Source organism: Monomorium pharaonis, unplaced genomic scaffold, assembly GCF_013373865.1.
Source record: "Monomorium pharaonis isolate MP-MQ-018 unplaced genomic scaffold, ASM1337386v2 scaffold_263, whole genome shotgun sequence".
Taxonomy (NCBI): Eukaryota; Metazoa; Arthropoda; class Insecta; order Hymenoptera; family Formicidae; genus Monomorium; species Monomorium pharaonis.
In genome coordinates this window covers 42,714-53,781 of record NW_023415542.1, presented here as the reverse complement: position 1 = coordinate 53,781, position 11,068 = coordinate 42,714, and the positions used below count along the sequence as shown (strand labels likewise).

The following is an 11,068-nucleotide window of genomic DNA, read 5'->3' as shown; positions in this document are numbered from 1 at the left end:
AACCACGCCCGCCGTGCCCAGGACCTGTTTATGCAGCGGCTCCTGGAGCGCGGCGGGGCGGTCGGGGTGGTTGCGGAGCCGTACCGGGTCCCGCCGGGGGACCCCGTTTGGCTCCGCAATGACGGCGGCACCGTAGCGGTAACGTGGCCGCGCGGTGCTGCCGTCTCCTTTGGGATGGGGGGACAGGGGGCCTCCTATGTGTGGGCCCGGGGGGGGGAGGTGGACATCGTCGCGGTGTACCTCCCTCCCTCCTGGCCTCTTCGGCGGGTCCAGCAACAGCTGGACGAATTGGGGGCTCGCATCAGAGCCTCCCTGGGACGGCCGACCCTGGTGGCGGGGGACTTCAACGCAAAAGCCGCGTCTTGGGGTTCCCCGCACACCGATGTCAGGGGGGAGGTCGTTGAGCACTGGGCGGCGGAACTTGGCCTCGTCCTGCTCAACGTCGGCGGAGTCCCGACGTGCGTGGCGTGGAGGGGGGAGTCTATCGTGGACCTCACGTGGGCCTCCCCCTCTGCGCGTCCCTGGGTTAGGGACTGGCGCGTCGTGGACGACGTCGAAACGTTGTCGGACCACCGATACATAGAGATGGAGATCGCGGTGGGCCGGGGAAGGGCCCCGGGGGGATGGCGGGACCGGCGCCGGGACGCGCCCGGGCCGTTTAAAAGGTGGGCCGTGGGGAGGCTGGATTGCGACCGGCTCCGCGGCTTCCTCGAGGCTGGGACGTGGTCGGGCGCCGGGGGCCCTCCGCCTGGGGCGGACCGCGCGGAGTGCGGGGCGCGTGCCCTGTCGGGTCTTCTCGCCCGGGCGTGCGACTTCGCGATGCCCAGGGTGGGACGACAGGTCCGGCGGTCGGTGTACTGGTGGTCCGACGAGCTGGCCGGGCTGCGGCGGGCCGCGGTTACGGCCAGGAGAGGCTGGACGAGAGCCAGGAGGAGAAGGGGCTCCTCCCCGTCGCCCGGGCTCCTCGCCACCGTCGAGGAGGCCTGGGATGGGTACAGGGCCGCGAGGAGGCTCCTTGGCCGCGCTATAGCCGCGGCCAAAAATAGGGCCTGGGAGGAGCTCCTCCGCACCATCGACGACGATCCGTGGGGGAGACCCTATCGGATCGTCATGGGTAAGATGGTGCGGGGGAGCGGGGCCCCTCCTCCCCCGCGTGCCGGGGGAGAAGGGGACCCGATGAGGGAAATCGTGGAGGCCCTCTTCCCGGCGGATCCGGCGGAAGCCGGGCCGCCGCCGGCTGGGCGGAGCCAACGAGGGCCCCCCCCGGACGGCGAAGGGTGGAGGGTCTCCGCGAATGAGATCCGCGAGGCCATCAGGCGGCTCCGGGGTGGGGGGGTGAAAGCCCCCGGCCCGGATGGTATCCCTGGGCGGGTAATCGCCTGCTCGGGCGGCCTGCTGGAGGGCTCTCTCCGCCGGGTTTACGACGCCTGCCTGGAGGAGGGGGTTTTCCCCGGGGTGTGGAAGGAGGCGCGCCTCGTGCTCCTCCCGAAGGAGGGCAGGCCGCCCGGGGACCCCTCGAGTTACCGCCCGATTTGCCTTTTGGGCGAGCTCGGGAAGGTGCTCGAGAGGGTATTGGCCTCGCGGATCTTACGGTGCCTGGGGGCCGACGGGGCTCGTGGTTTACACGAGTCCCAGTTCGGCTTTAGGCGGGGGAGGTCCACCATCGACGCCATCGGGGAGGTGGAGTCGATGGTGGCCCGCGGCATGGAGGAGGGGGGGGGGTTGATCGCGGTGTCCCTAGACATCAAAAACGCTTTCAACTCCCTCCCCTGGTGCCACATCAGGGGGGCACTGAGGAGGGGGGGGGGTGCCTCCGTACCTCCGTAGGGTGGTGCGGAGCTACCTCTCCAATAGGTGGCTGTTGGTGGGGGCGGGGCCCGGCGAGCCGGCTCGCCGGGTCCCGGTGACGCGCGGGGTCCCGCAGGGGTCGGTGTTAGGGCCGCTCTTGTGGATCCTCGCGTTCGACAGCGTCCTCAGGGTCCCCCTGCCCCCCGGTTGCCGGGTCGTGTGTTACGCGGATGACACACTAGTCCTGGCGGCTGGGGGAGAAAGATGGGAGGCGGAGGCGCGGGCGGGCGATGCGGTGGCCGCCGTGGTCGGACGCATCGGGGCCTTGGGCCTTCGCGTCTCGGTCGATAAGACCGAGGCGATGGCCTTTGGCCCGGGGAGGGCGAGGCCCGGGTTCGTCCGGGTGGCGGGCGGCCGAGTGGAGATCGGCCGCTCCATCCGGTACCTGGGCCTGGTGTTGGACGACCGCGGGCGATACCGCGAGCACTTTGCTCGCCTCGCGCCTCGCCTGGGGAAAGCCGCGGCGGCGCTGTCGCGGCTGCTCCCCAATGTGGGGGGCCCGGGGGGGGGGACCCGACGGCTGTACGCGTCGGTGGTCCTCTCCATGGCGCTCTACGGAGCGCCAATCTGGGCCCGGGAGGGGAGAGGGGTCGACCTGGACCGGGCGATGGCCCCCCTGCGTCCGGTCGAGCGCAGGATGGCCGTTCGCCTGTCCAGGTCGTACCGTACGGTGGCGGTGGCGGCCGGCGCCGTCCTCGCGTGTGTCCCGCCCTGGGACCTGGTCGCGCGGGCTAGGGCCGACGCGTACTGGGCCCTTAGGGCGGCGAGGCTGCGCGGAGGGGGGGAGGTGACCGCGAGGGCCGTGGGTGAGGCGGGGGAGGCCGCCCGCCGGGAGATGATGGCGCGGTGGAAGCGCCGGCTCCTGGCGGGGGACCTCCGGTACGGCCGCAGAACTGTGGAGGCGGTCGGCCCGCTTCTGGATCAGTGGGTCGACGTGGCGAGGGGAAGGGTCACCTTCCATGTGGCGCAGGTGGTCTCCGGGCACGGGTGCTTCGGGGACTACCTGTGCCGCATAGGCAAAGAGGGCGGCGCTGGCTGCCACCAGTGCGGGGACGCGGCCGACTCGGCGCAGCACGCCTTGTCGGCGTGTCCCGCGCACAACGAGGCGAGGCGGGCGTTGGTGGAGACCATTCGCCCGTCGGACCTCTCCCTGGGGGCGGTCGTGCGGGTCGCGACCGCCTCCCGGGAAAATTGGAGGGCGTTCTCCTCCTTCTGCTCCGCGATCATGGAGCGGAGGGAGGCGGACGAGAGGGTAAGGAGGGGGGAGGTTAGTCCACCCTCCTCGCCCTCTGCGGATGGGCGGGGCGGTGACGAGGGTCGCCGCCGCCGCTGTCTCCGGGGGATCCCGGCGCATCTTAGAGATGCGGGGATTACCCGGAGGGGAGAGGGATGACGGTATGGGGGGGCTGCGGGGGGGACGACCGGACGCAACTAGCGTCGGGCTTCCTCCATCGTTTGCCTCCCCGCCGTCGATCGGATAGCCGGGGGGGCTCTCGCTGGAGCGAGGGCCCTTACTTGGGATGGTCGGCGGGGGGAGGAGTGGGGTGTCGGGCGCCTGGGCCCGCGTGCCTTCTTTGGGAGGGGCGGGCCTGGTGGCCCCCCCCCTCCTTTCCCCGCTGAGGACGCGCCGCTCCGGTTGATGGGAGCGGTGACGTTGAGAGGCGGAACGGGCGGGGCGGCGCTGCGTCGATAGCGTCGACGACGGCGGCGCCGCCTCGCCCTCCCCCGGCCCGCGTTGTTGGAGCCCGACGCTGGCCGGGGTGTGTAGGCGGGTGGACGGGCGAGCGCGTCGTGTGATGCCGCCCGTTTGCCCGCCCCCCTCCGCCCGGTACCGGGGTGTTGGAACCGGGCGAGAGGCATGATGCTGCGCGCCCCCCCCTCTGAATCTCTCCCCCACGTCGGGGAGCGGAGGGAGGGGTGCGCAGTCGGGGTAGGCGGCCTTCGCGACAAGTTCGGGGCGGGGACCGGGATCCCCGTTCGGCTGACCGACCCCGGCGGGAGGTAGACTCGGGGGGTAGATGGCCCCCCTCGGGTTGGGGAGGGGCGGGAGGGGGTTTTGTCCCCTTCCCGTCCCTCCACGGGAGGAAGGGTCGCCGGACCCATAAGGCGCGGGCTCCCCGGAAGTAATGCTACAGCGGTTCCCGGGGAGCTCGATAAAACGCCCAGACGGCCATCCGGAGTGGTTTTAGTCGGTAGGCCTGCCCGTTGCACTCCGAGGGTGCGAGACCGCACAGGTCCGATTCGCATCCGAGGGGGCGGGAGTCCGACATACCCCGGGTTATTCCCGGAGGCCCGGGGATCCATGAGGATTTCCACTCCGTCAAAAAAAAAAAAAAAAAAAAAAAAAAAAAAAAAAGGTTAGGTTAGGTTAGGTTAGGTTAGGTTAGGTTAGGTTAGGTTAGGTTAGGTTAGGTTAGGTTAGGTTAGGTTAGGTTCCCTCTCGTTGTGCGCCACCTTGTCGTGGTGAGAGGGCTCTCCCGGTGGCTCTGGGCCCCGATCCTGGGCGGACTTGTCCGCTTGGGAGACGGGCCGCGGGCCGCTGGGGGTCTAAGAGCGCACGGTGCGGGGCCCGCCCGGGTCTTCGACCTGGATGGTTCCCGCACAAGAGGTGGCCAGCGACTCCTTAGGGCTCCCCGCTAGAGGGGATAAGTCCCATCGCTGGTAGGGGATGGGGACCCCGACTTCAAACCCCCGGTGAACCGGCACCGTTAGGGGAGGATTTCTATCCTCCCCCCGGTTCGGGGAGTCCCGATCCTTTGGGGGGGCCCAGGGAGAAGGAACCTGGGGGGGAGCGCCGGAGAGGGGGGGCCCTCCATTTGGAGAACCCCGCTTCCTCTCTTTGGCGCGTGGGGGGGAGGGGGTGGCGGTGGTGGGGTGTGTGGGGGGGGCTCCGCCTTTCGGGGCCCCTTCTCCTCCCTCTTCCACCTCCCTTTCCTTTCCCCGGGGATGGGTATGTGACTGGGGAGGTCGCCGGGGCCGCCCGGACGTTTCCGGGGTCGGGGCCCGGCGACAAGGGATGGGACGGTTCCCGGGGCCGCTCGGACTTACTCCGAGGTCGGGGCCCGGGGATTGGGCCGCCGGGGCCGCTTGGGGGTAACCCGAGGTCTGGGCCTGGCGGCGACGTGGGACGGGTAACCCGTCGGGACGGCTCCTGCGTCCCCTCGAAGTCGTCCCGGCGGGTAGGCGGAGCTCCCTCTCCGTGGAGGGCATTGCCCCGCGGAGGGGGGGCGTGCCGGTCGCCACGGCGGGCAAGTCCCTGGAGGAGGCGCAGCCTCCTGGGACCCATCCGTCCGTGGGGCCCCCCGGGTGGCGCCACCCATCACGGTGCCCGGGACGTCGGAGGCCCGGGACCCCTGAAAGCCCGCGATGCCGTGGGCCTTGATGCCCCGGTCCGCGGGTCAGTAAGGGGCGGGAGCCCAGTGCCGGGGATGGTTATTCCCCCGGCCCGAGGCATATGCCGACCCCCCGGGGGAACTCGGGGCCCCGTCCCGGGGCCAATTTATTGGTCCTCGGGTGGGTGAGGGCACGCCCGGTCGGTGGAGCCGTGATGGGAAGCGGGATACTCTACATTTCTTTTCATAATGTCTTTTGTGTCGGGTAAGGGGAAGCGCTATAAGCGCAGATTAGGATTAGCGAGTGACTCCGAGTCGGAGGAGGAGTCCCACGCGGATGAGGGCCGCTCACGAAAGTTGGCCAGAGGCGAGACTGCCGCGGGAGGCAGGGAGGGAGGCGTCTCGCCAGCGCCGTCGCTGGTCTCCACGGTGGCCGAAATTTCGGACACTGTGTTGGACAGCGGCGGTGAGCCATCAGTGGGCGGGGGTGGCCCCGTCAAGGAGGGAGAGAAGGGAAAGGGGAGGGGGAGGCCAGCCACCACAGGCGATTTTGCTCAATTGGCTCGGGCCAAGGAGCGCCTGGTGGAGGCTTCCCGTAAGGAGTTGGCCCTAGAGGAAGAAAGGGCCATACTGGACCCCATGACCGGGCTTTCGGAGAAGCTCCGGAAACAGGGGTCCGGTATGATGGAAAGGTACGCGGAGGAGTACCGGAGGGCGCCGGTCAATGACCTGGCTGCTGCTATCGCGATGAGTGTCGAGGCCGTGCTTAAGTGCACTGGAATTTCCAAGGGCCTAAAAGGCAGCATCGCGAAGCAAATTAGGGAGGAGACCTGCAGGGCAGCGGCGTGTGCTACGCTGCTGTCGCTGCAGGCTCAAAAGCCGCCGGAGGAGAGGGAGGCCGATGAGATGGCCGCTCTCCGGAGAGAGTTGGAGGCCGCTCGGAAAGAGAGCGGCCAGCTCAGGGAGGAGAACCGGGCCCTCCGGGATAGGGCGGCCGAACTGCCGTCCTTGGAGCGGCGACAGGCGGCCGCTAGGTTTGGATCGCCGTCCCCGCACGGGGGGACTCGTGAGACGCGGCTCTCTCTGCCGTGCGTCGAGGGACACACGGCGATGGACATGGACCCGCCCCCTTCCCCGCCGCGGTCGGTGGGGAGAGGCGAGGGCGGGCCGGTCCTGGGCGAGGGGACCCGCGGGACGGGGGGGGGACCGGGCGGCGGGGGCGGCGGCGGGTTGGTCGCGCTCCCCCCGCTCGTGCTCCCCACGCTGGGGGGGAGGGAGAGGAGCATCCCGGACGAGGGGGCCGTGAGCGCCCAAATTGGGCGCTTGCTCGCCGGGGTGGACCTCAAAGCGGCCTTCATGGCCCGGCTGGACGCCATTTTTGGGGAGTGGCTGGCCGAGAGACCCGGGGTGGTGGCCGCAGCCGCGGGTCGGGGGGCCCGCCGGTCCGGCGGCGTCGGGGGGGGTGGGCCGTCCGCGGCTGGTCCGCTGGGCGGCCCCTCCCTCCCCGTCGCCGGCGGGACGGCTGGGGCCCCTTCTCCTCCTCCTCCCGGGGGTGAGGGCGGCGATGGGGACGGCGGCGGCAAGGGTCGCCAAAAAAAGAAGAGGAAGAAAAAGGGGGGCAGGGGACCCGGGGGCTCGGGTGCGGGCACCTCTGGTCCTGCGGCGGCGGGGGCTGCTGCGCCGGGCCCGCCGGCCGTTGGGCCGGCGGGCGCGGGCGGGGCGGCCTCCGGCGCGGGCCCCGCCCCGGTTCCTCCGGGGGGCGGCGGGGCGACTCGCTCGTATGCGAGCGTCGCCTCCGCCGCCCCCTCGGGGGCCCGGGGTGGTGCTGCCCGGCGGGGTAAGGATAAAGGTAAGGGTAAGGGCGGTGCTGCCGGGGATGGGCGGGGGGCTCCGGTGCCCTCCGCCCCCCCGGCGGCAGCCGCCGACGTGACGGTGCGACGCGCGTCGGGTGGCAAGGCGAGGAGGACGCCGGCCACCCGGGCGGTCGCCGTCACGTGCGAGGATGGGGCCTATGCGGAGACCCTGAGGGAGGCCAGGTCAAAGATAGACCTGGCGTCTCTCGGGGTCTCCGAGGTCAGGCCCAGAAGGGCGCAGACAGGGGCTCTGCTCCTGGAAGTCCCCAATAGGGACGGCCAGGACGGAGCCGACCGCCTGGCGGAGAAACTCCGCCAGGTGTTGGAAGGAAAGAAGGGTGTTAGGGTCACCCAGCCGGTCAAAATGGCCGAACTTAGGCTGGGTGGCCTGGAGGAATCGGTCACGCCCGACGAAATCAGTCGGGCGTTGGCCGACAAAGGGGGGTGTCCTGTCGGGGACATTAAGTTGGGGGAGCCCAGGAGAGCCCCGGGCGGCCTCTTCACCGTCTGGGCGCGATGCCCCTTGGCGGCGGCGAACCGGATCGCCGCCGTCGATGGGGGGCGCCTAGTGGTGGGGGGCTGGTTCCGGGTGCGGGCGGAGCTCCTGGGCGTGCGCCCTCTGCAGTGCTTTAGATGCCTGCAGAGGGGGCACGTCAGGAGCGTATGCGGTAGCAAGGAGGACAGGAGTGACACTTGCTACCGCTGCGGGGGAGCGGGGCACCGGGCGGCCGGGTGTACGGCGCCCGTAAAATGCCCCGTGTGCGCGAGGGCGGGCCGCCCGTGCGGTCACCGAGTGGGCGGTCCGCAGTGCGGCGCCCCGGTGGTCCGGGGCGGCCTGCCTCCGGCGCGGGAGGCGCGCTCGGGCGCTGCCGCGCCGGGGAACGCGGGGAGCGGCGGGCCCCCTTCCGGGGGCTCTAGCCCGGTACTGGGCGGGGCCGCTGCCGCTGTTGCTGCGGCGGCGACCGAGGGGCCTATGGAGGTGGACCCCTTGCCGGAGGGGGGCGGGGGGCCGCCCCTGCCGCAGAGGGAATCGCGGGACGACCCTAAGGGCGCGGAGGACGCCTCGTTGAGTGTCCACAATGCGCCTTAGGGTCGTCCAGGCGAACCTCAACCACGCCCGCCGTGCCCAGGACCTGTTTATGCAGCGGCTCCTGGAGCGCGGCGGGGCGGTCGGGGTGGTTGCGGAGCCGTACCGGGTCCCGCCGGGGGACCCCGTTTGGCTCCGCAATGACGGCGGCACCGTAGCGGTAACGTGGCCGCGCGGTGCTGCCGTCTCCTTTGGGATGGGGGGACAGGGGGCCTCCTATGTGTGGGCCCGGGGGGGGGAGGTGGACATCGTCGCGGTGTACCTCCCTCCCTCCTGGCCTCTTCGGCGGGTCCAGCAACAGCTGGACGAATTGGGGGCTCGCATCAGAGCCTCCCTGGGACGGCCGACCCTGGTGGCGGGGGACTTCAACGCAAAAGCCGCGTCTTGGGGTTCCCCGCACACCGATGTCAGGGGGGAGGTCGTTGAGCACTGGGCGGCGGAACTTGGCCTCGTCCTGCTCAACGTCGGCGGAGTCCCGACGTGCGTGGCGTGGAGGGGGGAGTCTATCGTGGACCTCACGTGGGCCTCCCCCTCTGCGCGTCCCTGGGTTAGGGACTGGCGCGTCGTGGACGACGTCGAAACGTTGTCGGACCACCGATACATAGAGATGGAGATCGCGGTGGGCCGGGGAAGGGCCCCGGGGGGATGGCGGGACCGGCGCCGGGACGCGCCCGGGCCGTTTAAAAGGTGGGCCGTGGGGAGGCTGGATTGCGACCGGCTCCGCGGCTTCCTCGAGGCTGGGACGTGGTCGGGCGCCGGGGGCCCTCCGCCTGGGGCGGACCGCGCGGAGTGCGGGGCGCGTGCCCTGTCGGGTCTTCTCGCCCGGGCGTGCGACTTCGCGATGCCCAGGGTGGGACGACAGGTCCGGCGGTCGGTGTACTGGTGGTCCGACGAGCTGGCCGGGCTGCGGCGGGCCGCGGTTACGGCCAGGAGAGGCTGGACGAGAGCCAGGAGGAGAAGGGGCTCCTCCCCGTCGCCCGGGCTCCTCGCCACCGTCGAGGAGGCCTGGGATGGGTACAGGGCCGCGAGGAGGCTCCTTGGCCGCGCTATAGCCGCGGCCAAAAATAGGGCCTGGGAGGAGCTCCTCCGCACCATCGACGACGATCCGTGGGGGAGACCCTATCGGATCGTCATGGGTAAGATGGTGCGGGGGAGCGGGGCCCCTCCTCCCCCGCGTGCCGGGGGAGAAGGGGACCCGATGAGGGAAATCGTGGAGGCCCTCTTCCCGGCGGATCCGGCGGAAGCCGGGCCGCCGCCGGCTGGGCGGAGCCAACGAGGGCCCCCCCCGGACGGCGAAGGGTGGAGGGTCTCCGCGAATGAGATCCGCGAGGCCATCAGGCGGCTCCGGGGTGGGGGGGTGAAAGCCCCCGGCCCGGATGGTATCCCTGGGCGGGTAATCGCCTGCTCGGGCGGCCTGCTGGAGGGCTCTCTCCGCCGGGTTTACGACGCCTGCCTGGAGGAGGGGGTTTTCCCCGGGGTGTGGAAGGAGGCGCGCCTCGTGCTCCTCCCGAAGGAGGGCAGGCCGCCCGGGGACCCCTCGAGTTACCGCCCGATTTGCCTTTTGGGCGAGCTCGGGAAGGTGCTCGAGAGGGTATTGGCCTCGCGGATCTTACGGTGCCTGGGGGCCGACGGGGCTCGTGGTTTACACGAGTCCCAGTTCGGCTTTAGGCGGGGGAGGTCCACCATCGACGCCATCGGGGAGGTGGAGTCGATGGTGGCCCGCGGCATGGAGGAGGGGGGGGGGTTGATCGCGGTGTCCCTAGACATCAAAAACGCTTTCAACTCCCTCCCCTGGTGCCACATCAGGGGGGCACTGAGGAGGGGGGGGGTGCCTCCGTACCTCCGTAGGGTGGTGCGGAGCTACCTCTCCAATAGGTGGCTGTTGGTGGGGGCGGGGCCCGGCGAGCCGGCTCGCCGGGTCCCGGTGACGCGCGGGGTCCCGCAGGGGTCGGTGTTAGGGCCGCTCTTGTGGATCCTCGCGTTCGACAGCGTCCTCAGGGTCCCCCTGCCCCCCGGTTGCCGGGTCGTGTGTTACGCGGATGACACACTAGTCCTGGCGGCTGGGGGAGAAAGATGGGAGGCGGAGGCGCGGGCGGGCGATGCGGTGGCCGCCGTGGTCGGACGCATCGGGGCCTTGGGCCTTCGCGTCTCGGTCGATAAGACCGAGGCGATGGCCTTTGGCCCGGGGAGGGCGAGGCCCGGGTTCGTCCGGGTGGCGGGCGGCCGAGTGGAGATCGGCCGCTCCATCCGGTACCTGGGCCTGGTGTTGGACGACCGCGGGCGATACCGCGAGCACTTTGCTCGCCTCGCGCCTCGCCTGGGGAAAGCCGCGGCGGCGCTGTCGCGGCTGCTCCCCAATGTGGGGGGCCCGGGGGGGGGGACCCGACGGCTGTACGCGTCGGTGGTCCTCTCCATGGCGCTCTACGGAGCGCCAATCTGGGCCCGGGAGGGGAGAGGGGTCGACCTGGACCGGGCGATGGCCCCCCTGCGTCCGGTCGAGCGCAGGATGGCCGTTCGCCTGTCCAGGTCGTACCGTACGGTGGCGGTGGCGGCCGGCGCCGTCCTCGCGTGTGTCCCGCCCTGGGACCTGGTCGCGCGGGCTAGGGCCGACGCGTACTGGGCCCTTAGGGCGGCGAGGCTGCGCGGAGGGGGGGAGGTGACCGCGAGGGCCGTGGGTGAGGCGGGGGAGGCCGCCCGCCGGGAGATGATGGCGCGGTGGAAGCGCCGGCTCCTGGCGGGGGACCTCCGGTACGGCCGCAGAACTGTGGAGGCGGTCGGCCCGCTTCTGGATCAGTGGGTCGACGTGGCGAGGGGAAGGGTCACCTTCCATGTGGCGCAGGTGGTCTCCGGGCACGGGTGCTTCGGGGACTACCTGTGCCGCATAGGCAAAGAGGGCGGCGCTGGCTGCCACCAGTGCGGGGACGCGGCCGACTCGGCGCAGCACGCCT

At 71.2% G+C, this 11,068-nt stretch overlaps 1 protein-coding gene across 1 annotated transcript; it reads left to right on the top strand.

Annotated features, from left to right (window-relative positions):
* The first annotated feature begins 2,686 nt into the window (after positions 1-2,686).
* LOC118648177 (homeotic protein female sterile-like) lies at positions 2,687-8,123 on the top strand. The gene is made up of 2 exons (XM_036294496.1): positions 2,687-3,100; positions 5,451-8,123. Exons 1-2 carry the CDS (start codon positions 2,687-2,689, stop codon positions 8,121-8,123), a joined length of 3,087 nt encoding a protein of 1,028 aa, XP_036150389.1.
* The last annotated feature ends 2,945 nt before the right edge of the window (positions 8,124-11,068 follow it).

Excerpts from the sequence above, each read along its gene's own strand:
- LOC118648177 (XM_036294496.1), top strand. The coding sequence starts at position 2,687 with ATGGCGCGGTGGAAGCGCCGGCTCCTGGCGGGGGACCTCCGGTACGGC. Across the intron at positions 3,101-5,450 it reads GGAGGGAGGCGGACGAGAGG|GGGAAGCGCTATAAGCGCAG; the intron begins GTAAGGAGGGGG and ends GTGTCGGGTAAG.